Raw genomic sequence first — 26,707 nt, 5'->3', positions numbered from 1 at the left:
AAGTTGGGGGACATTTGGCAAAACCACTGGACAGACCTGTTGTCCTGACCCTCTCATTGCCCACGCACCTATTATGTGTACAATGAGATGCCAAAGTTGTTTTTTTTCTCTTTTCTTTGTGTTTCGTTTTATATTTTCTATGTTAAGCAGTTTTTGCTCGCAAGCTATGCTCATAGAAAAAGCTGTCACAACCAGCAATTTGAGAAAAATATGAGGAAATTAAATTTGATGGTAATATAGGTGTTTGATTGGTAGTACCCAACACATCTCTACAAGGTATTGATTGCCATGTACGCCCGGGACAAGTCAGTTTTCATTTCGGACAATTCAAATTTTACTAGTGCGTGGGCTAGTAGATAAATTCTGCTTATGGTTTCAAACTGCAAATACACTTGGATTTCATGTCTGCTCAAAATGTAGCTATTAAAATTTGACACGATATGAGAACGAATCAAAGTAATTTTCGCAATGATAATAAACTAGTGTTATCTTTCTTTGCTACTTATCACTTCTCAATAAATAGTCTAGTAAACATTAACATCAAATACGATGTTGATTTATTCTTTCATAATTACATCATCAGGATTATGTCATTAAATCAGGGCAAGTGGAAAATTAGTCAGGACAAGTCACTTTGTTAAAGTCACTTGCCACAGGGCAAGTGGCTTTTAAAAATATTTTTGAACCCCTGTTAGCTAATCCAGTGCCACCAAATGTCAGTGTATTTATTTCAGGATGGTTCTTGTAACGGACTGCAGCATTATGCTGCATTGGGGCCGGACCAGTCGGGGGCGGAGTCTGTCAACCTGTGTCCCTTTGATGAACCCCAAGATGTGTACAGCGATGTGGCGGAGCTGGTAGGGACTGTGATGATAAGAGCGATAAACAATCTGATTTGTGGGAACAGTTTGGTATTTGATGACTTGAACATGATCCTTGATATCAAATATTCAGTGTAATACCTGAAATATCTGGATGTCAGCAAATCTGAAAATACATATTGGTGAATGTTGATTGATGTAGTTACAGATTTATTGTAGTCTATATGTGCACATTTGTTAAATTTATAGTGTATATGTAGTGTATATGTGCATGTATATGTTAAATTTATAGGTAGAGACACATTTCTCTTAAGTGGATGTTTTTTGTGTAGCGGATATGTTAATGTAGGGCATGAAGTTGATCTAGATTATGATTATAATGTAGGAAATGTGATGTAGTAATGCTGATGATGCTGTGAAGGTCCGGGTTAGAATTGGTCTTCAGTAACCCATTCTTGTCGTAGGAGGCGATTAACGGGATTGAGTGGTCAAACTCACTGGTTTAGTTGACACATTTCATCAGTTAAACAACAAACAAACCACAAATAAAAAAATCAAATCAGTAAGTGATGTAGGTTGGTGATCTTGCTGATATAGTTCATGTTGAAGATGTAGGTAGTATGTCGTGGTACATGTTGCAGGTGGAGCAGGTGAGGCAGCGGGATGCTGAGGAAGGACATGAAATAGCCAAGTTGCTGGATGGATTCGTCAGACGAAAGGTAATAAGATGTAGGATCAGTCAGTGTAATAGCAGTGAGCAACATCCTTGTCTTCTTGACTGGATGTACATTGTAACATGGTGTGCTGGCAGGTGCCCCTTCAGTATTTGGAATGTACTTGCTCTCAAACTCTCTGTTACCTTTCTGGCAACATTATTAATTAATACAACTGAGTTCTTCTAGGGTGATTAACAACCATTATACCCAGCGGGGTAGGATGTCAGTGATAATATCAACCACTGAATAAACCAACCAATCAAATAACAAACACTAAGAAAAATTTCACCTGTGGATTATAAGACTCATGTTTTTGTAAGTATAATCATTTTACATAGATTTTATTAGATTATTGACAATACTTTCTCATGTTTGTTTGTCGCGCTACAAAATTCTGAAGCAGTAATAGTTCATGTTACATTTCTAAGTCTGTAGTGTGTTGTCAGCTGGTGTGAATTGAAACAGTCACCTAAAACATTATTACATGAGCATGTAAAATTTGTCTGACATGTGGCTATACGTGTCTGTCATGTAAAGTGTTGTCCATGCTGCAGGTCATCAAGCAGACTGTGATGACCACAGTGTATGGTGTCACAAAGTATGGCGCCAAGTACCAGATCCAGCGTAAACTGAAAGATATCCCAGAATTCCCCCAGGAGGAAGTGTGGAGAGCCAGCACCTACCTCACTGAAAAGACCTTCCAGTGTCTCAGGGAGAAATTCACTGCAACAAGAGAGATTCAGGTGAATACTTTTATGGTGCCTGTCAATTCAGGAATTACTCATGTTTCCGTATATTTGCTCTGTAGATGCATACTTTTATAAGATATGTTACAGATTCTCATAAAAATAAGGGCGGTGGGGTAGCCTAATGGTTTAAGCGTTGACTCGTCACGCCGAAGACCCGGGTTCGAATCCCCACATGGGCACAATGTGTGAAGCCCATTTCTAGTGTCCCCCGCCGTGATGTTGCTGGAATATTGCTAAAAGCGGCGTAAAACCAAACTCAGTCAGTCAGTCAGTCATAAAAATAACTGTTAAAATTCTGATGGACATCACTGTTTGAAATGTGAACTGGACATTTTATGTCATCTGTGTTCCAGGACTGGCTGACTCTGAGTGCCCAGCTCATTTCCACGATTCGCCACAAGCCAGTGGAATGGATAACACCCCTCGGTTTGTTGGTTGTGCAGCCCTACCACAAACAGCTGACCTTCAGCAGACTCGGCATGAACATCATCGACTCCTGCATCAATGAAAAGTAGGAACAGCTTGACACCAGTCCTTTCTTTTGGGGTGTCGGGGGTGGGGGGTGGGGGGGGGGTGGTTATGGGGGTGTTAGTGGGTGTGTGGGGTGTTGGTGTATCTGTGGGTGTTGGTGGGTGTGTGTTGGTGGGGGTGGGGTGTGGGTTGTGGGGGTGTTGCTGGGTGTTGGATGTGGGGTGTGGGTGTGTGTTTGTGTGGATGTGTGTGTGTGTGAGGATGTGGGGGTGTTGGTGGGTGTGGTTGTGGGGGTGTTGCTGGGTGTGGGGTGTGTGTGTGTGTAGATGTGTGGGTGTTGGTGGGTGTGGGGTGTGTGTGGATGTGTTGGTGGGTGGGGGTGTGGGGTGTGGATGTGTGAGTGTTGGTGGGTGTGAGTGTGGGAGAGGAGTGATGCAGTGATAGCTTCTAATAATTCCATCAGCCCTGTGGAGATCTGGGTTGCGACTGGTCTACAGGAAGCCATACTTGTTTTAAGAGGCGACTAATGTGATCATATGGTCAAACTCCCAAGTTCAGTTGATCAATGTCATAATTTCCATATTGTGTTGATGCTATTGATGTCAACCATTGGATTGTATGATGCAGACTCGGATATTTACAAACATCTGGAATAAAACAATCAGAGATTCAGTTCCCAGATTATACAAGCCTATGATTCTTGTCACATACCAATCTCCATGGGCTGAACCAATGTTGTAAATGTCTATGATCTGAATCGCTGGAAGATTTCTTCCTATATACAACTGTATAGGACAAGTTTTTATGGATAACAACTGTTTTATTTCATGAGTGCGACATTTCGATACAGATTCTTGTATCATTGTCAAGCAGGAGTACTGTTGTCCTGCTTGACAACGGTACAAGAATCTGTATCGAAACGTCACACTCATGAAATAAAGAAATTGTTATCCATAAAAACTTGTACTCTATTGTACGTCACAACTTCTAAAATGCCACTCAAACAAGCTATATACAACTGGCATGACACAATAGAGCTGAAATATATATCAAAAAGGGCACTAAGTCCATCTCTTTTCTCATAACTAGGAAATGTATCTCTGAGCCAAGCATACCCTGTGTGTCTCAAGTAGTGGTTTCCCAATTAATTGAAATCATCAAAGATTGGTCGTAGTAACCAAACGAACACAAATGATTTTGTAACTACTTTTTTAGTTTTTGAAACTCTTGATGATGGAAATGTCGGTGGTGTAGCCTAGTGTTTAAAGCCTTGGCTCGTCACACTGATGACCCGGGATTGATACCCCACATGGGTACAATGTGTGATGCCCAGAATATTGCTAAAAGTGGCGTAAAACCATCCCTCACTTACTTGACGATGGAACATATCTTAGAAGTTGTCAGGGCCTTAAAACATGTTTAATTCTTAGAAAATATACTTCACTTGCTGAAAAATCATGACTGAACATTTTTTTGAAGACTCCAGGGCTCCAGTTGAGACCAACTCTATAGTTTATCATAGACATGCGAATGTCGTAGCGCTACGAACGCTTGTATTGGAACACAAGGTTCCAGACGTTTGCATATATATTTCAAAGACACATGATCCCAGCTCTGTGTGGGACTTACTTCAATTCCGACAACAGAAAAGACATTTTAATGAGAAACTATAGCACAGTACATGTAATATTAAAATATAACACACAGGAGTTACGCTTAGACGGCTACAGTCTTAATGAATCTTTGAATTCCCACAAGACCTATCGCTCACTTTTCACTCCTTAAATTGGCATGACTGTATGGCCAAGTCATTAAGATGCTATCAATATCATTTATTATTTATTTGCCAAGTCTGTATGAACACACATTTCCAAGTCTTTTAACATCAAACAATATTGATGTTGTGACAATAATACCATTAGCTTTTTATTTGAAATATGCATTCAATGCCAATAGAATCTTAATATGTTAATAGCACCACGTGGAAGTGATCAAACTGTAATTGTACTATAACACTGCTGAATAAAATCAATCTATTTTTCGACCTTACTGTTGACATGAATCTCATGAATAAAACTGTGCAATATCGTCATTATCTGAACGCCTTCACAGACGCATATTCTGGAAAGATGTCTTGAAAAACATGAAGCTGCGTCTAATTTATAGATGAACATAATTTCCTCGATACTCATTAATCAGATGAACCTTCATTTAGTTCAATTCACAAGTGACTATAGAAAATGCATAGATAGTTCTTTTCAATGTCTTCAAGGACGGAAAACATGTATTATACAGTAGAACACGGATATAACGAACTCCAAGGGACCAAGAAATTTAGTTCGCTATATCCGTTGTTCGTTATTCACATTTGACCGCCATCTTCGATTGTAGAGATGTAGACATTCACAGACATTACCTATATCATGTTGATAAATATAAAGTTTATTTTTATAATATATTTGAAATAATACAACTACAACTTAAATAAATTTATGTTTTAATGAAAATGAAAGCTTACATTTATAATGTCCAGATAAACCACGAAAGAAGCAAACACTGTAGCGAGAGTATTTTCACAGTTGTAAAAAGCGATTTTATTGAATAAAGATTGGTTCCTAATGACGCTTTTTCGCCAGTCTGCTATAAGGATCGTGATTGGTCAAAATCAGACATGTGACCTAAGGCAGCCAATCATATTACGGCAATGGATACCGTCCTCGTCAACGAAAACGGTTGTTGAATAGGTTAAACACGATATGTTTGTTTTGTTAATTAACTAATAACCATCAATCAATGTTGATTCACCGCCAACAAGATTGATGTATACTGTACCGCTAAGTGGCTGAGCTGACACTGAGTGAGTTCGCTAATCACGTCGTTAACTGGGTCTTGGGGGTAGTAAATGAGTTCGCTATAGCCGTTAATTCGCTACTCACGAGTTCGTTATTCACGTATAATTTTAATGATATTATTAAGGACTGTTGATGGGACTTTTAAATTTGTTCGCTATATCCGTTTGTACGCTATATCCATGTTCGCTATAACCATGTTCTACTGTATTTCATAAGTGTATTATAGAACGCTGCAACGATTCGGCAGAGAAATACTATTGTGCCATTGTATTACTTAAATAAAATACATCAGTGTTTAACATTAGCATTCAGATATTGTTATAAAATAAGTTTAAAATTCCAGAAATTATCGTGTAAAATGACAAGAGATAGTGTTGTGTTCGCTCTGACAAAAAGGTTTCGATATTCAAATATAACATTTAATCAAAGTGACTACGAAGTAGACCTGCATATCACTCACAACTCACAACGTTTCGTGAAGGCCTGTATTGAGACGCCAATTACATCACATATATTTGATATTCAGTGGAGACAAATGCATCACTGAACTCTAAGGCTGGGACGGGTACTACGGTACACAAATCCGGGTCGGGTACAGCTGGAATTGAGTCCTTTTTCTAGGAATCGGGTACCCGGAAAGGGAGATAGCTCTGTAATGACAAGGGCAGACAATAGCTTGTCTTTTTCATTTTTAACGTAACACACATTTACATCATTGAGTGAGTGAGTGAGTGAGTTTAGTTTTACGCCCCCACTCAGCAATATTCCAGCTATAAGGCGGTGGTCTGTAAATAATCAAGTCTGGATGAGACAATCCAGTGATCAACAACATGAGCATCGATGTGTGCAATTGGGATACGATGACATGTGTCAACCAAGTCAGCGAGTCTGACCACCCTTATCCTGTTAGTCGCCTCTTACGACAAGCATGGGTTACTGAAGATCCATATTCTAACCCAGAAATTCATGGGTTTTTACATCATTGGTATTGTCCGATTAATGGAGCATAGATTTAATGACTGTAATTTATCTGTGCATGTGCAGTGAGTAGTTAAGCTACAGTAGCAGCAGGAACGAAACGTTCGTTGTTATAACGAGGAGTGTAAGTAATAGTGTTACTCTCTATATTGGTTAAACAGACGTAAATTCAATAGCTTGAGGTCAGTTTTAATGTCTTATTACCACTTTTTCAAGTTTTCTATAATAGTCTCTGTCAAATCGTGATTGAATATTCTGAGGTTGACCTGAATGTATTTCTTACATTTCCGGGTACTGATTCGGGTAAGTACATGCGGGTACTCGATTCCATTTTTTCCTACTCGTCCCAGCCCTACTGAATTCCTCATACATTTTAGAATGTAATTACAACTGGTCTTTGTCACCAATACCAAGTGTCTAGATAAACTGAAATGAAAGATATTGGGGGTGGAAACAAATGCTGTGCTCGAAAGACAACACCTGTTTGAAATGTAAACAAAGAAAATTTCGGACTTTATATTGTGTACCATTTTCTCAAATTTTCAGAAACCCATTTGCATGGAAAGAGCATAGAAGCAAGAAATAGGAAATTATAAATAGATACAATACAGGAATGTGATGTGTTTATACGAAACTGTCAATTAAGTTTCTGTGCAGCGTGACGCCATGACTGACGCAAAATCATGCAGAACGACAACGGTAATAATCGGCATTTCTGGACGCTTCTTTTTCTTTCTTGAAATGAAAACGATAAACACATGTAACAATACACAGATAGTCAGAATCATTCTGATTACTTACATCTCATATTTATGTACAAACGATCCCTGAATCAAGGGAAGGGTCCTCGCAAAACCCATGTCAGCCGCCTTTTTTGAAGAAATCTCAACTGTAGTGATGTCATACGTCAACATTGTTGTACATATTTGGCAATTTCTCTGAGGTGAAGGTCGGTAGAATAAGAGTATACACAATCACCACATCCCGCCGATTACACTTTAAGTATCATAATGTAATCATTCGGATTTTTTTTCATGAAACTAATTAATTATCTACATTTAGTCTTGTTCAATATCATATCATACGTGGGTATAGGGTGTACGTGTTTGATTCTTTGAAAGTGTTTGTTTGAATAATATTTACAGAAGAAATTCACACATTTAGTGTAGTAAAACATATATAAACCTTTACACAAGTGTTAAAAGATGAAACGTAGGCATCATGTTCTTGTACAACATGTATTTTAGTTCCTATGAAGTGCATAGTTACAGTTTCGTATGTAACTCTTCGTCAGAATAATTTCCAGTATCAAAGTCCAGTCCACGATACACCCTATCCTTTCTTTGCTGAACTGGCCTCATGAAAGCAGTGTTAGCCATGAACGCCATTTGCGAGTTAACAACACTGTTAAAAAGTTAGCGGCGGTCCTTAGGTGTGTTAACTTAACGTCTCGTTAACAACCTGTTTAAAGTTAACAGAGTTTTGAACAACAAGATAACCCTCTGTTATTAGTTAACGGTCGGTTAAATGTACTTAACGGCAGGTTAAAAGATAACCGAGTTTTGAACAACCGGGCCCAGGAAGTTTATGATCATGATATATTAGACGGAGGAAGGTGCATCATGTTACATTGAATGAGAAATTTGCAAATGCAGTTTGCACATTTTCTGTATGAAACAAAAAACAAGAGAGAACCATGTTATACTTATCTGCATTAACAACCTGAAGTGAAAGATCTGAAAAATGATATTAACCAATTTTCTTTCGGTGATTGAGCATTGGTAAGGAACCAATCATCAATTGTTCCTTTTCAACCAATTCCCATCACTAATCTCAAGAAAGGTTTACACTATTCAACACATACGTGAAGCATTTCAATAATATTAATAATTGATCTTACAGAAAACATTTTTTTTTGCAGCAAACCAAATTCTGTGAAACAGAAAAATGCTTTCCCTCCAAACTTCATCCACTCACTGGATTCCTCGCACATGATGCTGACATCCCTGTACTGTTTGAGGTAGGTGAAATGTACTCACAGTCATACAGGTGTCCCCTGTGGTGAACCCGTTGAGTGTAACACGGTCATACAGGTGTCCCCTCTGGTGAACCCATTGAGAGTATACAGTCATACAGGTGTCCTCTGTGGTTAACCTATATATAGTATGTAAAGTCATACAGGTGTCTCTGTGGTGAACCCATAGAGAGTATACACAGTCATACAGGTGTCCCCTGTGGTGAACCCATAGAGAGTATACACAGTCATACAGGTGTCCCCCGTGGTTGACCCATAGAGCGTAGGCAGAGTCATACATGTGTCCCCTGTGGAAAACCCATGGAGAGTCTACACAGTCATACAGGTGTCCCCTGTGGTGAACCCATAGAGAGTATACACAGTCATACAGGTGTCCCCTGTGGTTGACCCATAGAGAGTATGCAGAGTCATACATGGGTCCCCTGTGGTGAACCCATAGAGAGTGTACACAGTCATACAGGTGTCCCCCGTGGTTGACCCATAGAGAGTATGTAAAGTCATACATGTGTCCCCTGTGGAAAACCCATTTAGAGTATACACTGTGTCCCCTGTGGTTGACCCATAGAGAGTATACAGAGTCATACATGGGTCCCCTGTGGTGAACCCATAGAGAGTATACACAGTCATACAGGTGTCCTCTGTGGTTAACCTATATAGAGTATGTAAAGTCATAGAGGTGTCTCTGTGGTGAACACATAGAGAGTATACACAGTCATACAGGTGTCCCCTGTGGTGAACCCATAGAGAGTATACACAGTCATACAGGTGTCCCCCGTGGTTGACCCATAGAGTGTATGCAGAGTCAAACATGTGTCCCCTGTGGAAAACCCATAGAGAGTATCCACTGTCATACAGGTGTCCCCTGTGGTTGACCCATAGAGAGTATGCAGAGTCATACAGGTGTCCCCTGTGGTGAACCCATAGAGTTTACACATTCACACAGGTGTCCCCTGTGGTGAACCCACAGTCATACAGGTGTCCCCTGTGGTGAACCCACAGTCATACATGTGTCCCCTGTGGTGAACCCATAGAGAGTATACACAGTCACACAGGTGTCCCATGTGGTGAACCCGTTGAGAGTATACACAGAGTTTCCGGTCCCCCCCCCCCCCACTTGTGAACCCGTTGAGAGTATACACAGTCCCCTGTGATGAACCCACAGTCATACAGGTGTCCCCTGTGGTGAACCCACAGTCATACATGTGTCCCCTGTGGTGAACCCATAGATAGTATACACAGTCATACAGGTGTCCTCAGTCGTGGACCCATAGAGAGTATACACAGTCAAACAGGTGTCCCCAGTTGTGGACCCATAGAGAGTATACTCGGTCATACAAGTGTCATCTGTGGTGAACCCATATAGAGTATACACAGTCTATACCCATACCCATGGAGAGTATACACAGTCATTCAGGTGTCCTAGTGGTGAACCCATGGAGAGTATACACCGTCGAACAGGTGTCCCTGTGATGAATGCATAGAAAGTATACACAGTCATGCAGGTGTCCCTGTGGTTAACCCATGGGGAGTATACACAGTCATACAGGTGTCCCTGTGGTGAATGCATAGAAAGTATACACAGTCATGCAGGTGTCCCTGTGGTGAACGCATAGAGAGTTTACACAGTCATACAGGTGTCCCTGTGGTGAACGCATAGTCAGCAGGTGTCCCCTGTGGTTAGATAGTATAGTGATAAATAGTCATGCAGGTGTCCCCCCATAGATAGTCATGCAGGTGTCCCCTGTGGTTAACGCGTAGAGTGTATATATAGTCATACAGGTGTCCCTGTGGTGAACCCATAGAGAGTTTACACAGTCATACATGTATCCCCCGTGGTGAACCAATAGAGAGTATACACAGTCATGTAGGTGTTCCTGTGTTGAACACATAGAGAGTATAGACAGTCATTCCGGTGTCCCTGTGGTGAACCAATAGAGAGTATACACAGTCATTCCGGGGCCCCCTCTGGTGAACCCATAAGGAGTATACAGAGTCATACAGGTGTCCCCCGTGGTTGACCCATAGAGAGTATACACAGTCATACAGGTGTCCCCCATGGTTGACCCATAGAGGGTATGCAGAGTCATACAGGTGTCCCCCGTGGTTTACCCATAGAGAGTGTACACAGTCATACAGGTGTCCCCCATGGTTTACCCATAGAGAGTGTACACAGTCATACAGGTGTCCCCCATGGTTTACCCATAGAGAGTGTACACAGTCATACAGGTGTCCCCCATGGTTTACCCATAGAGAGTATACACAGTCATACAGGTGTCCCCCGTGGTTTACCCATAGAGAGTGTACACAGTCATACAGGTGTCCCTTGTGGTGAACCCATAGAGAGTATACACAGTCATACAGGTGTCCTCTGTGGTGAACCCATAGAGAGTGTACACAGTCATACATGGGTCCCCTGTGGTGAACCCATTTAGAATATACACAGTCATACAGGTGTCCCCCGTGGTTGACCCAATAGAGAGTATACACAGTCATACAGGTGTCCCCCGTGGTTTACCCATAGAGAGTGTACACAGTCATACAGGTGTCCCCTGTGGTGAACCCATAGAGAGTATACACAGTCATACAGGTGTCCTCTGTGGTGAACCCATAGAGAGTGTACACAGTCATACATGGGTCCCCTGTGGTGAACCCATAGAGAGTGTACACAGTCATACATGGGTCCCCTGTGGTGAACCCATTTAGAATATACACAGTCATACAGGTGTCCCCCGTGGTTGACCCAATAGAGAGTATACACAGTCATACAGGTGTCCCCCGTGGTTTACCCATAGAGAGTGTACACAGTCATACAGGTGTCTCCCGTGGTTTACCCATAGAGTGTCTACACAGTCATACAGGTGTCCCCTGTTGTTTACCCATAGAGAGTGTATATATCATAATATGAGTGATGTCTATGGGTGTATTTGTGTGTACTAGCCCCCTTAAACGTGCAGTGCAGTATAGAAAGTAATATTGCTTCTAAAGCAAATACAGTAAAGTAAAATGCATTACGTTTGTATGGATAGAAATAGTATGTTGGTTTATGCTGAGTCAAAAACATATCTTGGCGATGTGATACACCTTATATTCCCGTCAAAACGAGGACAATTCATATCTTATACAGTACGCCAAGGGTGTACCAGGTTATAAGATAGTGTTATACCTATATTTCCGTTGACTATTTTAAAAGGAAATCATTGATAATTTTGTACGTTTGGTTAGTCATTGGTCCATGAAACTATTATAGAAATTTATATTATACTGGTTTATTAAATTTGTATAGAAGTCATTAATACCCTCAGGAAAACAATAACTTGTTACCTCGTTTAGTTATATAATAGACTGTCATATTATTATATACCATATCTACTTTTGACAGAAACCAAAGTTTTCCCCCTACTTCTCTTGTACTAGTGTAGAAGAGACATGTTACCCCTCAACTCTTGTAACATGTATAATAGTATAAGTTGTAAAAGACTATTGACTGTACTTCAATGAGAAATATGTTTTACTATTCTATAACACTTAAGCTTGATTACTGTCCAAAAGTAAGAACAATTGTATGTTGGTTTACACTGAGCTAAAAACATATGTGGGTGAAGAAATACAACCCTTGTCCTTGCCAAAATGAGGATAGTCTAGTATTTATGTTTTACGTTAAGTGAATTTTGGTATGTTTTAGTATTCTCGATAAGGATTGGTCAAATTGGTCTTTACACACAAGCGTGTACTATGTTAAAAGAAAATCATTGACATTTATGTATATTTGGTTATTCATTGATCCAAGAAACTACTATGGAAATCATTCGCTTCATTTTTTACAAAAATATGCTTATTAATTTGTAATATTTAAGCTCGATTATTGTCCAAAAGTATGGACAACTGCTGGCATGTGAGAAAATGCCAATTTTGATGACGTAAAGCAATTGTTATTGCGGTTGTCAAAATGAATCTTTATTCCCCATGGGAATACGATTTATTCATTTAAACCTATCTGGTATATTGTTTGTTCTCATTGATACAGAGGAAAATCATTGAAAAGAATTGTACCCTCAGGGTAAACATTTTAAACTGCCACTTCTTTATGTCATTCAAAGTAGCTGCCATATTAAGTATTTAATATTTGATTCCACTAAAAATGTATTTAACTGCCATGGTACCACAATTGGTATAGAAATATTATATAATAGTAATTATTATGCCTTTCACATTCAACAACTTATACTGAGAAATATAATTGTGGGCGTTATAATTGAAATAAACAAAAATTACATATGTAATTGTTAGTAATTATAAATAATAGGTACCATGGATTATATTTGATACTGTCACATGGCCTGGGCCCTTTGTAGAAATGCGATATGCACGATATTGTGGAACTGAAGAAAAAATGTTCCATAAAGCTATGCTACCGTTAATACCAGTAATATCACATAACCAGAGCCCAAACTAAAGTGGATTCATAAAAAGATGAAAACAAACTATAAGTGAACGGACGGAAAAGGCTGTAAGATTTATATTATGCTTTATCAGCATTACAGGACGGAAGTCGGAAATGTACACATATATATATTGTTTACTGTTGTATCTTTTGTTCACTTTTGTTGTACCAAAAAAATTCCCAAATGTATGTTTGTTGCTATAGATGCTTTATTAACTCATCCCAAGAACTTGCAAGGTCATCCAAACCATCTCCTTCCACTGCAAATCATTGTAGATAAATAATGAAACAAAGTGTAAATAAGGAAAATCTAAAAGTTTTATCTCTCAACTGCAGAGGTCTCAATAATGCTTTTAAAAGAAAACAGGTATTCAGGTTCTTATGGCTAAAAAAGGCTAACATATTCTGTCTTCAAGACGTTCACTTCACTACTGAGCAAGAACAGCTCATTAAACAGCAATGGGGATAAGCGAATGTTATTTTAGCCATTTTGGAAGCAGTGCAAGGGGAACAGCTATTCTTTTTAATAACAATTTTGAATTTAAGGTTACAGATCAACAAACTGATATGGATTATATTCTACTGAGAGTAAAAATACATGATAGTGACTACACAATTATTAATGTATATGGACCTAATAAAGATTGCCCCGAGTTCATTACAAATATCAAAAATATGCTAAAACAACAAGAAAAAGATAAATTTATAATATGTGGAGACTGGAACATGATATTAGACAGTGATTTAGACACCTACAACTACAAACACACGAATAACCCAAAAGCCGGACAAGAACTATTAAACGTTATAACTCTATTAGACTTGAAAGACCCTTGGAGAGAATCCAACCCGTATAAAAAACGTTTCACTTGGAGACAACCAACCCCGTTTAAACAATCTAGGCTAGATTTTTTCCTTATATCACATAATCTCTTACAGGCAGTTACACAAACTGATATATCCCCAAGCATTAATTCAGACCACTCAATAATCTCACTATCAATATCTTTAGGAGATACGATAAGAGGGAAAGGATTTTGGAAGTTCAATAACTCACTACTCTACGATGAAAAATATGTTGAAAAAGTAAAAACTGCAATAAAGAATACCTTACAACAATATGAAGTTAAAACGGAAGCAAAAGCTGAAGAAACAAGATATACAATAAATGACCAACTATTATGGGAAATTCTACTGTTAGAAATTAGAGTGAGTGAGTGAGTTTAGTTTTACGCCGCACTCAGCAATATTCCAGCTATATGGCGGCGGTCTGTTAATAATCGAGTCTGGACCAGACAATCCAGTGATCAACAGCATGAGCATCGATCTGCGCCAATTGGGAACCGATGACATGTGTCAACCAAGTCAGCGAAACTGACCACCAGATCCCGCTAGTCGCCTCTTACGACAAGATAGTCGCCTTTTTATGGCAAGCACATGGGTTGCTGAAGACCTATTCTACCCCGGATCTTCACGGGTCTGGAAATTTGAGGTATGACTATATATTATTCATCTACAAAAAAGAAAATGACTTTGAACAGGGAAAAGGCTTTGGAAAATAATTAAGAGAATTGGAAATCGACCTGGATACAGAACCAGCCGAAAAAAGACAGAAATATTAAAAAAAGTAAATGAAGTTAAACAAGACTTGAAGAAGAAATTAGCAAACAAAAGATAAAAGGTTTGTACATAAGATCTAAGGCAAAGTGGATCGAACAAAGGGAAAAACCATCAAAGTACTTCTTACAATTAGAAAGCAGAAATTTTTTAAATAAATCAATAATGGAATTGGAAAAAAAGGACGGTACAGTGATAAAAGATTATAAGGAAATACTTGAAGAGACTAGAACATTCTACAATTTTTTTTATTTAAGTGAAGACTGCACACAAATTAAATTACGAGAATTGTTCATAGAAGATGAAATACCTAAACTGTCAGAAGAAGCTGCCTCATCTTTAGAGGGAGAAATAACATACAAAGAAACACTTGTCGCTTTAAAGAAAATGAAAACTTGATAAAAGTCCGGGCCCGGATGGCTTCTCCAGTGAATTCCTCAAGGTATTTTGGAATGACTTAAATAAATTTCTAATTAAATCCTTGAAATATGGATATGAAAATGGTTCCATGTCCGTATCACAAAAACAAGGTCTTATTACTTGTATCCCTAAGAGTGGTAAAAGTAAAAAAATGCAAAAAAACTGGAGACCAATATCACTACTAAATACCTCCTACAAATTGGCTTTTGCAGTTATAGCAAACAGAATAAAGACAATATTACCACTTATTATCAGTGAGGATCAAAAAGGTTTTATTCAAGGAAGATACTTAGGAGAAGTCACAAGGCAGATATACGACATAATGGACTACAGTGAATCATAGCAAATTCCAGGATTATTACTGCTTATTGATTTTGAAAAAGCTTTTGACTCGGTTGACAGAAAATTTATGCAAAATGTAATGGACTTTTTCAACTTTGGACCGACCATGTATTCAAAATTGGATACAAGTACTGCTAAACGATAGTGAATCAAGTGTATTAGTAAATGGTTTTGTGAGCGAGTTCTTCAAGATAACTAGGGGCTGCCGACAGGGAGACCCAATATCACCTTACATTTTTATCCTATGTGCCGAAATACTAGCTATTCTAATAAGAAAAAATAAGAAAATTAAAGGGATAAAGATAGGTAATATACAAAGCCTTTTAGCCCAATTTGCAGACGACACTACAGTGACCTTAGACGGATCTGAATCAAGTTTGTATGCAGTCTTGAACACATTAGCCTTCTTTGCAAGATTTTCAGGGTTAAAAGTTAACGCAGAAAAATCCAGGCTATAATGGATAGGGTCAAAAAAAAGATCTAGGTATAAGATGTGCAAGGAATGGAATCTGGATTGGACAGTCAAATTTCAAACTTTTAGGAATAGTTTTTGATGTTGAATTAAATAACATTGTAGACCTAAATTATAATGATAAATTTGAAAAAATCTACCAAGAAATGAATATTTGGTCTCTGAGATATTTGACACCAATGGGCAAAAATGTTAACCTGAAATCCTTGCTTTTACCAAAGTTAAACCACTTATTTTCATCCATCCCTAGTCCATTCGAAGACACATTACAAAAGTTTCAAAAAAAGTGTAAAGGTAAAGCGAGAAATTATGCATCTTAAACCAAAGGATGGAGGAATAAGTGTACCCATTGTAAGAACTACTATAAATGCTCAAAAAATAATGTGGATTAAACGGTTGTTGCTCAACAGTTCAAAATGTACTTCTATTGCAAATGAAATCCAAGACAATGCAAATAAATTATGGTATGCTGATGCACTATATGTGTGCAATAATATTATTCCCAGTGTCTCAAATCAATTTTGGAGTGATGTGTTAATGGCATGGTGCCACTACCTAAGAAAGTGTTATACAAATGTGCAAGAAATATCAGATATTTTCAACCAGTCTCTATGGTTTAATAATAACATTAAAATAGAGGGAAAGTCAATCTACTATGAAAATATGGCAAAAAAGGGAATAATGTTAGTTTGTGATATTTTAGATCAGAATGGAAATTTCTTACATTAAGTTGACATAGAAAAAAAATATGGAATTGCAAACATAAATTTCCTCTATCTAGAAGGTATGAAGTGTACTGTCTTAGCATATTGCAGACTCAGAAAAATACCTGATATAGCTTGGACCTATCAGGTTTAAATACCCAACATTACCCTTTAAAGGTCACATAAACCCTAGGGGGTAAAAATACACCAATCACTAACTGGCATCGTTATAAATGAAACCCCGTCATTAAAACTACTCATTTCGACCTTTAATTGACTTAAATCGACCTTTTTGACAACAGTGCACAATTCTCACCCGCGAACGAAATTTCAACCAATCAGAGCGGCGCGTGTCTGTGACGTCATATGAGGAATAGCTTTGAGGGCCGATGCAGAATTCATCTACATTTTAGGGGTTAAATTATCTTGTTTACAGGCTTGTATAAACCTGAAATCGTGACAATTGTTGTGGAAAATAAAAGCTATATGTTCTCACAATCTACTGTCATTTAATTTTGTCTCCTGCTTTGCCTAGTTTCCGAGTTACAACTTGTTTTCAGAGACGATTCTGTCAAAATCGATTGGTGTCGTTAGGCCCTATTTGTATAATGACTGATCCAAATCGATCCCATTTCTGTGTTTTTTTACCTCGATATTTAATCATGTCATGTAAAAATCTGTTTGTATTCTCAAAACAGTGTCGGCCCATAAGTTTTCACATGCAATACAGCAATTAATACTCCCTTCTTGTAACCCGTGTTAGGTGGTATAAACCTACACATGTTATTTGTCATCATTCACTTGATGGTCAGTTAATGAATTTATAACAGGTATAATTAGTGGTAACACACTTAGATTACCCGACAAAGGTTCCCATTTGGCATTTCTTGTGTCTGGAGTAAATATTCAACATTATAAACATCGATCAAAGGATTAACCGATAACACGCTGATTGATTAATTACTTTTATCTTACACAGCCGGAATTGTCAAAAGGTAGTGTTTATGTATGTAGATTTACTAATCTATACTGAATACACTCTGTCGTGGTCGGTGTCTGCGTGAAAAAAACGCCCTTCTTTCAAAGGATTAACCGGCAATACATTGATTGATTGCCCATTATTGGCTAACTAAATTACTGTTTTAAAGAAAGGCGGACATTATGCAATTAGTTGCCAGGTGTGCTATCTTGGGTGACCAATGAGACTATACACCAATACCTGAAAAGATTTATCACTTTTTTCGTATATTAAACTGTTAAAAGACACATCATTTGGAACAGTTTTGTGGATATTGATGGATACATTCCTCTAACAAGGTAACGGCCTGATATTGTTCCTATAACTTTAATCTGTTTTAATTTTAATATTTGCATTTTGATTTGATTCATTTGTCGTGAAAGCATTCAACAGAATCATTGTTTTCGCCGTGAAGTGTAATGAGTCAGACAACATGCACTAGGGTGTGTGTGCTAAATTATGATTCACATTGGCAAACTATAAAATGTCTAGATATTACAGTTCTGCTATAAATTCACTATAAGTATCAGCAGATCGTCAGCTTTTTATTATTTTATTTAGTTTCAAAATGCATACAAGTATGATAATAAACTAATTTGGATTATAAGACCAAATATAAAGACGCACATTGACTAGTATCTACATACTGGTGAGTGGACATTAACCATGGGAATGTAGCAAGAAATTTATCGCGCAGTATTGTGACTTCGACCCTCCACCTCGCTTCGTGGAAGAAATCGTTATGTTATAAGTTGTGTCATGCAAAATCCGCTTGGTTATGATTCCAATACATATTTAACTACTTAGTAGAAAGTAGTCTTGATTATCTAACTTGATGAAAACAAACTATAATCTCATTAATTCTAACAGATTTTTTATTTTAAAATGGCGGCGCTCTGTCGGGAACATCCGCCAGTCTGAGGATAAATGGTATTTAGGTTTGTTTTCACCGAAGTTATAAAATCAAACTACTTTCTACTGGTAGTAAAATATGTATTTTATTGATGGCCAATAGGATTTTGCATGACATAGCGTGATAACATAACAATTTCTCTCGTGGCAGCCAGGTGGGTGTCAATATAATACTACTTACAATATTATTGTTACTTCGACCACAACCTCACTTCCGAGGAAGAAATCGTTATGTTACAAGTTGTGTCATAGAAAATCTTTATGGTCATCAATCATATGCATATTTTACAACAACTAGTAAGTAGTTTTGATTCTTTAACTTCAGTGAAGCGATCTGAACACAAGTAAGATATCGCTTCAGGCTTCCACAACGCCAGCGACTCACAAACATAACCGATGAAGCACTAACCGCGGGTCCTGTGGAAATCTGTACTTGGGGACACCATCGCCCGACCCCTAGGAGCAATTGACGACAAAGCAACGATTCGGCATGTCATCGTTGATGCCGAGAAATCATCAAAATGATGAGCGTGCTACACATTTTCTATACAACTAACTGAAAATCGTTCCTCATATGACGTCACTGCAGTGCTCTGGCGACAGAGTTACGTAACCTGTCTGTGGTTTCGTTGGCGGGCAAGAGGGAAGCAGGCGACTTTTTGGCCACTTTTAATCGCTCGGTATTAATTAACCACAAGTTTTTAAAGAATAAATTTGGTGTTCCGCATAAGACTAACCACAAATCTTTCATATGTAATGGTTAAAAGAATAACAAAAAACAAAGTTTAGTGGTTCTTTAATATATCTTGCATTTGCAGACAAAACCAAAGGAGTAAATCCTTTTATAACGTACTTTTACCTCAAGTTGAAACTGGACCAACAAGCCAAAAAAAGTGGGAACACATCCTCAACAAACAATATAACAAAGAAGACTGGTCTAACATATATTTAATGGCAAATAAGTGTACAGAAAGTGTACAGTTAGGATGGTTTCATTTCAAGATTACTCACAATATTTTAACAACTAAAACATAAGTTACATTTGATGAAATACAAGACACTTCAACGTGTACATTCTGTGAATCTGCTCCTGAAACAATTATTCATTTATTGTGTGAATGCCGATATACCGTGAAAGTATGGAAGGAGGTATCAGATTGGCTGGATATACTGTCTGAAGGAAATATTGATTTGTCGCACGAAAATATTATCTTTGGTTTCAAAGGTAAAAACAATAACCCACTTAATCTGGTGTTTCTAATAGTGAAATACATGCTATATTAAACAAGCCGAAATAATATAAAGCCAGATTTTAGAGTGCTTCAAAGGGAAATACTCAACTACTATAAAGCTACCAAATATACAGCATTTTCTAATGCAAACCCAGCAAAATTTTATGCCTTCTGGTCTTCCTTCCATACACTTTTTTGCTAATTATACCAATCTAGATGTTATATGAGTATAATAAAATTTGATAAGTTCATCTGAATACATATTAGCCTTGGGTATACATATTAGCCTTGGGCAAGGATAACAGATACATTATAGTAAATCCACCCTGAACATACGAGGATTGCTATGTATTGATGTATTGATTGATTGTATTGATGGTGATGGTTGCACAATGTTTGATGACGAGGATGTGTTGTGTATGATGCTTTTTTACTACAACAACAAATGTAAAAAAATATTAGTGATGTGGTGGTCTCGAAGATTCATAGATAAAAAATTTTGTTTTGGATTCTTAACCTGAGAGTTTCGAGAAATTGATCCAGTATTGACGCACATGTAGGGCTTGTTATTTCTTATTCACCTGTTAATGCTTTTCGCACAATAGCAACTTGGGTTATATAATACACCAGGGAGTAATATCAATAGAGCACCAACAGCATTCAAGTGGAACTAATTAGATTATTGATTGGCATGATTGTGTTGATGTTGACATGCATATTTATGGACATACATATGGATTTTACAGTCTCATGTGTGTTCCCCATGACGGCACCAGAAAGGATTGGCCTCCATTGTGAGTGCACCTGGGAGTGCACTGAAGCAATAGCCGTAAACAACCTGACTCATTGTACTTCAGTCTGGCAATGTTTGGGGCAGTGGGGCAGCCTGACATTCCATTCCAAACATGGGCACAGTGTGTGAAGCCCATATCTAGTGTCCCCTGCTGTGATACTACAAGAATATTGCTAAAAGCAACATAAAAATGAAATTCACTCACTCACTCTGTCCATGATATAATAACTAGTTCATTTAAAGTATGGCCATAACCATAAAACAGATTTATTACCTTTAGATTTTTTTAAGGTGCCATATTCTAGTATATGTCATAATACTGTGATTCTTCTAATTTGCTGTTGTATGGGAGACAAAGTGTTTTGCCATGATTGTTGTCACTGGTTTAAAATCTATGTATTAAAAGGCTAGTTATTTTTAAGGAATACCACCGTTTAGGATTTATCCTTAGGTACAACTTATCTGCACTTTGTTTGTAAGAAATAGCATATTCTCAAATTATTTATATAAAAAGAACTTTTCATGAATTCTCCATGCAAGTTGGATTTGACTATCAAAGTTTGCAAACTATCATGGTCCTCCATCTACCTGTTGGAACAGGGTAAGATGGATACATACTAACTATGAAACTTTAGAATATGTTTTCCCATATGCATTGGCTATAAACTAATCAAAAGTCTTCTAACGTGCAAATAAAATACCCAAATATTTGTAAGATGAAACAGTTTCCAAAAGAATTCCATTGAAATGCCATTTTTCATATTTTGATAATTTACAACCATTAAATACAACAATCTTGTTTTTTTCCAAGTTAACAGTTAATTGATGACTTTTACAGAAACTTTCTAAACTATTTATACGATTTTGTAAACCAAATACAGAGTCTGCAAAAAGTACAATATCATCAGCAAAAAGTAGTAGGAACATTTGTACAACATCAGGGTGAAGCTGTACACCTGGGTAACATGTGGATTCAATTTCTAGAGCTAGTTAATTTATAAAGAATGAGATTAATAGCGGGCTTAAAACACACCCTTGTCGCAAACCCTGTGGGCAATTAAACAACTGAGAGAGAGAAATATCACGCACCTGTCCCTTAACACACTTATAGATAGAAGTTAAGGCTTTAAGCATCTTAGGTGAAACGCCTCTATATTTGAGAATGGCCTATACTTTATCCCTGTTAACAAAATCAAAAGCCTTTTTGAAATCGACAAATATAGCATAGAACTTCCCCTTTTTCTTACATAGATAACGTTGGATAACAGATTGTAGAATAAAAATATTATCAATTGTGCTATAACCTTCCCTAAACCCTGCTTGTGATTCCACAACCTTTTGGTATGTATTTGCCCAAAATGTTATTCTATTGTTAAGTACAGATGTATATATTTTACTGAAAGTACTAAGAAGGGATATTCCCCTGTAATTATTTGGATCATTACGATCACCCTTCTTAAATAAAGGTACAATAATTGCTGTACTCCAGCTGACTCTGTGACTGATTCTCTGTTACAGGGCCGGCATCACCTACGTGTCTGTACACGACTGCTACTGGACGCATCCAGCTGACGTAGAAATCATGAATAAAGTGAGTCTCACACACGATATATATAAACACAGGCTTGAACAGCCTTCCAATTGTCAGGCCTCATCTTCAAAAGTTAAAGGTCACATGCAACGTAAAACACAACTTTGCAGATTCTGATACCTTTCGGTATGGACATAGCGAAACAAATCGTCAAAAATGCAAATTCAACTTATAAAGTTGAAAAATAACGCAATGAAAAAACCCGCACGAAATCGGAGTTCAAACGTTTCACTAATTTTCCCCAGACTTTTCTGGGGAATACGGGTTTCAACAGCTGGGCTGCGCTCATAGCACGTGCGCAAGTAAAGACGTTCGCGCAGCTTGGAAGCGGGTTGTCGGGTGAATACTCGGTGAAGGCTTTGGTGTGAGCTATGTTTCTAATGTTTTGTTGATATCTCACAGGCGAAGCTTTTTATATGTTATGACAGTAAATAAACTGTTTATATAATTTCAATTGTCTATTTCACCACACGCGCTCTTCTTACCGCGTCACTTTCTCAGTTCGATACTTAAAAGCAATGTCATTATTTAGCGTTGACACAATTTCTAACTGTGATATAGATATGTCGCTGTCACAGACAAAACTCAATGTCTTGTTTTATTGACACCTGTGTGTCTGCCTGCCTGTCTGCTAATCACAATATTCAATACACAACTGCGATCACTGACCACATGCAATTTGAACTTAACACCAATCAGGCTATACACCATAAACAAAACGCATTGATTTATGGCCCGAGTTCGGGTCTCTGTCACATTATGTAATTACACAGACAGGCAGGTGTGATACTTGAACACATGACATGTTATGATGTCTGTTGATTGCAAAATGTTATACACAAAAAATGAGCATGTATTTACAAAACCCAACATCTCTACACACACACCATGAGCCAGCCGTGAAGGCGGCATCTGCTAATGAACCAGCCGTTACACTTGAGTGCACACCCACCCGCTCTGACTGGGTTCGGTATCCCGGCTGCTTCGTTTCGAGGGAGGTAAACCCAAGTACACAATATTGCACTTTTGATTTGCGATTATACGCTTATAATTTTGTGTATTTGTTTTTTCATAATCAGCAATGCATATTATATGTCATGAAGAAGTGATAATTGTGTTTTAATTATGTTTGATTTTTTGGTTGCATGTGACCTTTAAGCATGTGTTGGCTATAAAAGAGTCTTGGAGTTTGGATTTGTGACAAATATATATCGCATATACATATGTGTTATTGTCTGCAGACACTGACCGGCATTTCCTAACTGTGAAGTTCATGAGATGACTGAGCTGTGAAGCAGAGTTGTTATGTCATTAAAAATAGGCCAACTTTAAAAAATGTTTAAATAAACTCCCTAATGTGTGTTTGATCAGATATGCAGAGAGCAGTTTGTGGCCCTGCATGAACAGCCCATCCTTGAAGACCTGTGTCAGTATCTCCGACAGATGTTCAGCAGGTATGTGGTAGTGGTACCTTGAGTATCTGTGTCAATATGTTCCTGCAGGTGTTCAGCAGGTATGTGGTCCCTTGAGTATTTGTGTCAATATGTTCCTGCAGGTGTTCAGTAGGTATGTGGTACCTTGAGTATCTGTTTCAAAATGTTCCTGCAGGTGTTTAACAGGTATATGGTACCTTGAGTATCAGTGTCAGTATGTTCTTGCAGGTGTTCAGTAGGTATGTGGTGCTGAGTATCTGTGTCAATATGTTCCTGCAGGTGTTCAGTAGGTATGTGGTACCCTGAGAACTTGTGTCAATATGTTTGTGCAGGTGTTCAGCAGGTAGGGGGTACCATGAGTATCTGTGTCAATATGTTCCTGCAGGTTTTCAGCAGGTATGTGGTACCTTGAGTATCTGTGTCGGTATGTTCTTGCAGGTGTTCAGTAGGTATGTGGTACCTTGAATATCTGTGTCAAAATGTCCCTGCAGGTAGGTGGTACCTTGAGTATCTGTATCAATATGTTCCTGCAGGTGTTCAGTAGGTATGTGGTACCTTGAATATCTGTGTCAATATGTTCCTGCAGATGTTCAGCAGGTATATACCTTGAGTATCTGTGTCGTTATGTTCCTGCAGGTGTTCAGTAGGTATGTGATGCCTTGAATATCTGTGTCAGTATGTTCCTGCAGGTGTTCAGTAGGATGTGGTGCTCAGTATCTGTGTCAATATGTTCCTGCAGGTGTTCAGCAGGTAGGTGGTACCCTGAGTATTTGTGTCAATATGTTCCTGCAGGTGTTCAGGAGGTATGTGGTACCTTGAGTATCTGTGCCAATATGATCTTACAGATGTTCAGCAGGTAGGTTGTACCTTGAGTATCTGTGCCAATAGGACCTCCAGGTGTTCAGCAGGTAGGTGGTCCCTTGAGTATTTGTGTCAATAGGCCTTCTGAAAATGTTACATGTAACTTCTTACAGATGGGGTTACAGATTCATGTGTGTTTCTTCATTTTCTTCCAGGGATGGTGATTCAGACACTGAACCTGAAATCGCTGAGACATTCCTCAGTTCTGTGTTGGCCGAGGTCCCATCTCGTGGTAAGGATGTCACTACTGCTTGTATCAAGTCCTGTTGGTTTGTACCAAGTGTACTATACCATATTTCACTGTAGATAAGTCGATCTTGCAGAGTTAAGTCCCTACTTGATCCATAAGACCTGTATCATAATGTTATGTCTGGTACATAGTACCAAGTAAACCCGTGAAGATCATGGTTACATGGCTAGATTTGGTCTTCAGTAGCCCATGTTTGTTGTAAGTGGCGACCTGTGAAGGTCCGGGTTAGAATGAACCTTCAGTAACCCATGCTTGTCGAAAGAGGCGACTAACAGGATTGGGTGGCCAGGCTCGCTGGCTTGGTTGGCACATGTCATCGGGTCCCATTTGCGCAGATCGCTGCTCATGCTATTGATCACTTGATAGTCTGGTCCAGACTCAGTTATTTACAGACCACCGCCATATAGCTGGAATATTGCTGAGTGCGCATATAAAACTTAACTCACTCACACATTCACTCATTGTTGTAAGTGACGACTAACAGGAACATGTGGTCAGGCTATTGACTTGGTAGACACATGTCATCCTGTCCCAATTGCAGAGATTGATGCTCATGCTGTTGATTATTGGATTGTATGACCCAGACTCGATTATTTACAGACAGCCATCATACAGCCAGAATATTGCTGAATGCGACATCGAACAACTAACAAATATCATGTAGTATGGATGTTAAAATTAAGAGCTACCACATCTGTAAAAACTCTGATGGTAAGGTTGTCTGATTGTTCCTTGTGTGCTTTCAGGTACATTTAATCTGACCAATGTGTTGAAGTCAGTCTACTTCTTTAGCTGAGAGTCCGGGGATCTACATGGTGTTGAATCTTGACCACTGTGACCTCAGCACCTCGACTGTGATATGACCAGGGGCAAGACATGAGGCAGCTTCTGGAGAAGACAATGTGCTATAGATGAGACTTGAGATCATGGTTTCCTGGTTTGTGTTGTCATGGAAACAACTGAGAGTGGTCTCTGTCTTGGGAATTATGTTGCAGATTGGGGTTGAATGTTCTGATTCAGTGGAAACTCTGTGTTGTGGATTATATTCTATTTAGCAAAGTTTGTGCTGTCTGTGAAACAAAGCAATAAGGATTATATTTCTAGTCGAAATTTGGAGAAAGAAGGGACAGACTTCTGTGATAACAACTTCAAAACCCTTGTGTGATTCAAATAGCGTTCCTGTGGATCCAATGATGTAATGGGAAATTTTGGATGACTGCCATGAAACCTTGTCTTGGAGTTGATGGATCATGGAAGCTGCTATATTTCTTCAATCAAGATTTGGAGTCTTTGTTTTTGCTACACATTTCACTGTACCAAGGAGACATTTAAGAAAGCTGTGATGACTGGTTTGGATCCTGGTTGATGGTGATGATGCATTTAGATGCTCATGGGTTTCACTGGTCCAAGAAACTTGCATAATTTCACATATCTGTAATACAGTTCAAAGTGGCTCTAAACCCAACTCACTCCCTCAGTCAGGTTAGAATTGGTCTTCAGCAACCCATGCTTGTAAGAGCCACCTAACGGAATTGAGTGGTCAGGCTCACTGACTTGGTTGACACATAGCAACGTATTGTGTACATCAATGCTCATTCTGTTGATCACTGGATTTTCTGGTCCAGACTTGATTATTTACATGCTGCTGCCATATAGCTGGAATATTGCTGAGTGCAGCATTAAGCAACAAACCAATCAACCCTCAGTCTTTCTGCAATGTGCAGTCTACAACTGTGACTTGAGAGAGGAGCACAGACACATGGCTGCTCTGCCTTGATCCAGGTGTCTGCACAAATGTCTTCATACTGCCTGGTGTAGGATTGGGTTTTGGTCATTGTCCAGTGTTCTAGACAGCAGACATTGCCTGTTGTTAGAGCTGACAGTTGTGTGACACAGCTGATCATGTACCAGCATATTCCATCAGTGTGCTCATGGTGTCAATGGTGTCAATCACTGGCTTGTCTGGCTCAGACTATGACAGGAATATTGTAGTCTGAGG

At 38.4% G+C, this 26,707-nt stretch overlaps 1 protein-coding gene across 1 annotated transcript in view; it reads left to right on the top strand.

Moving 5' to 3' along the window:
* The window catches only part of LOC124291161 (DNA-directed RNA polymerase, mitochondrial-like), a 158,848-nt gene that overhangs the window by 90,998 nt on the left and 41,143 nt on the right, over positions 1-26,707 (top strand). Inside the window, 8 exon segments of the mRNA XM_046728094.1 lie at positions 735-857; positions 1,463-1,540; positions 2,092-2,280; positions 2,640-2,797; positions 8,509-8,607; positions 22,092-22,164; positions 23,536-23,618; positions 24,614-24,690. Of these exon segments, the coding sequence (XP_046584050.1) occupies positions 735-857; positions 1,463-1,540; positions 2,092-2,280; positions 2,640-2,797; positions 8,509-8,607; positions 22,092-22,164; positions 23,536-23,618; positions 24,614-24,690 (880 nt within the window).

Source organism: Haliotis rubra, unplaced genomic scaffold, assembly GCF_003918875.1.
Source record: "Haliotis rubra isolate DU_JTF1 unplaced genomic scaffold, ASM391887v1 Scf484, whole genome shotgun sequence".
NCBI classification, from domain to species: domain Eukaryota; kingdom Metazoa; phylum Mollusca; class Gastropoda; order Lepetellida; family Haliotidae; genus Haliotis; species Haliotis rubra.
This window is presented reverse-complemented; position numbering and strand designations above follow the sequence as displayed.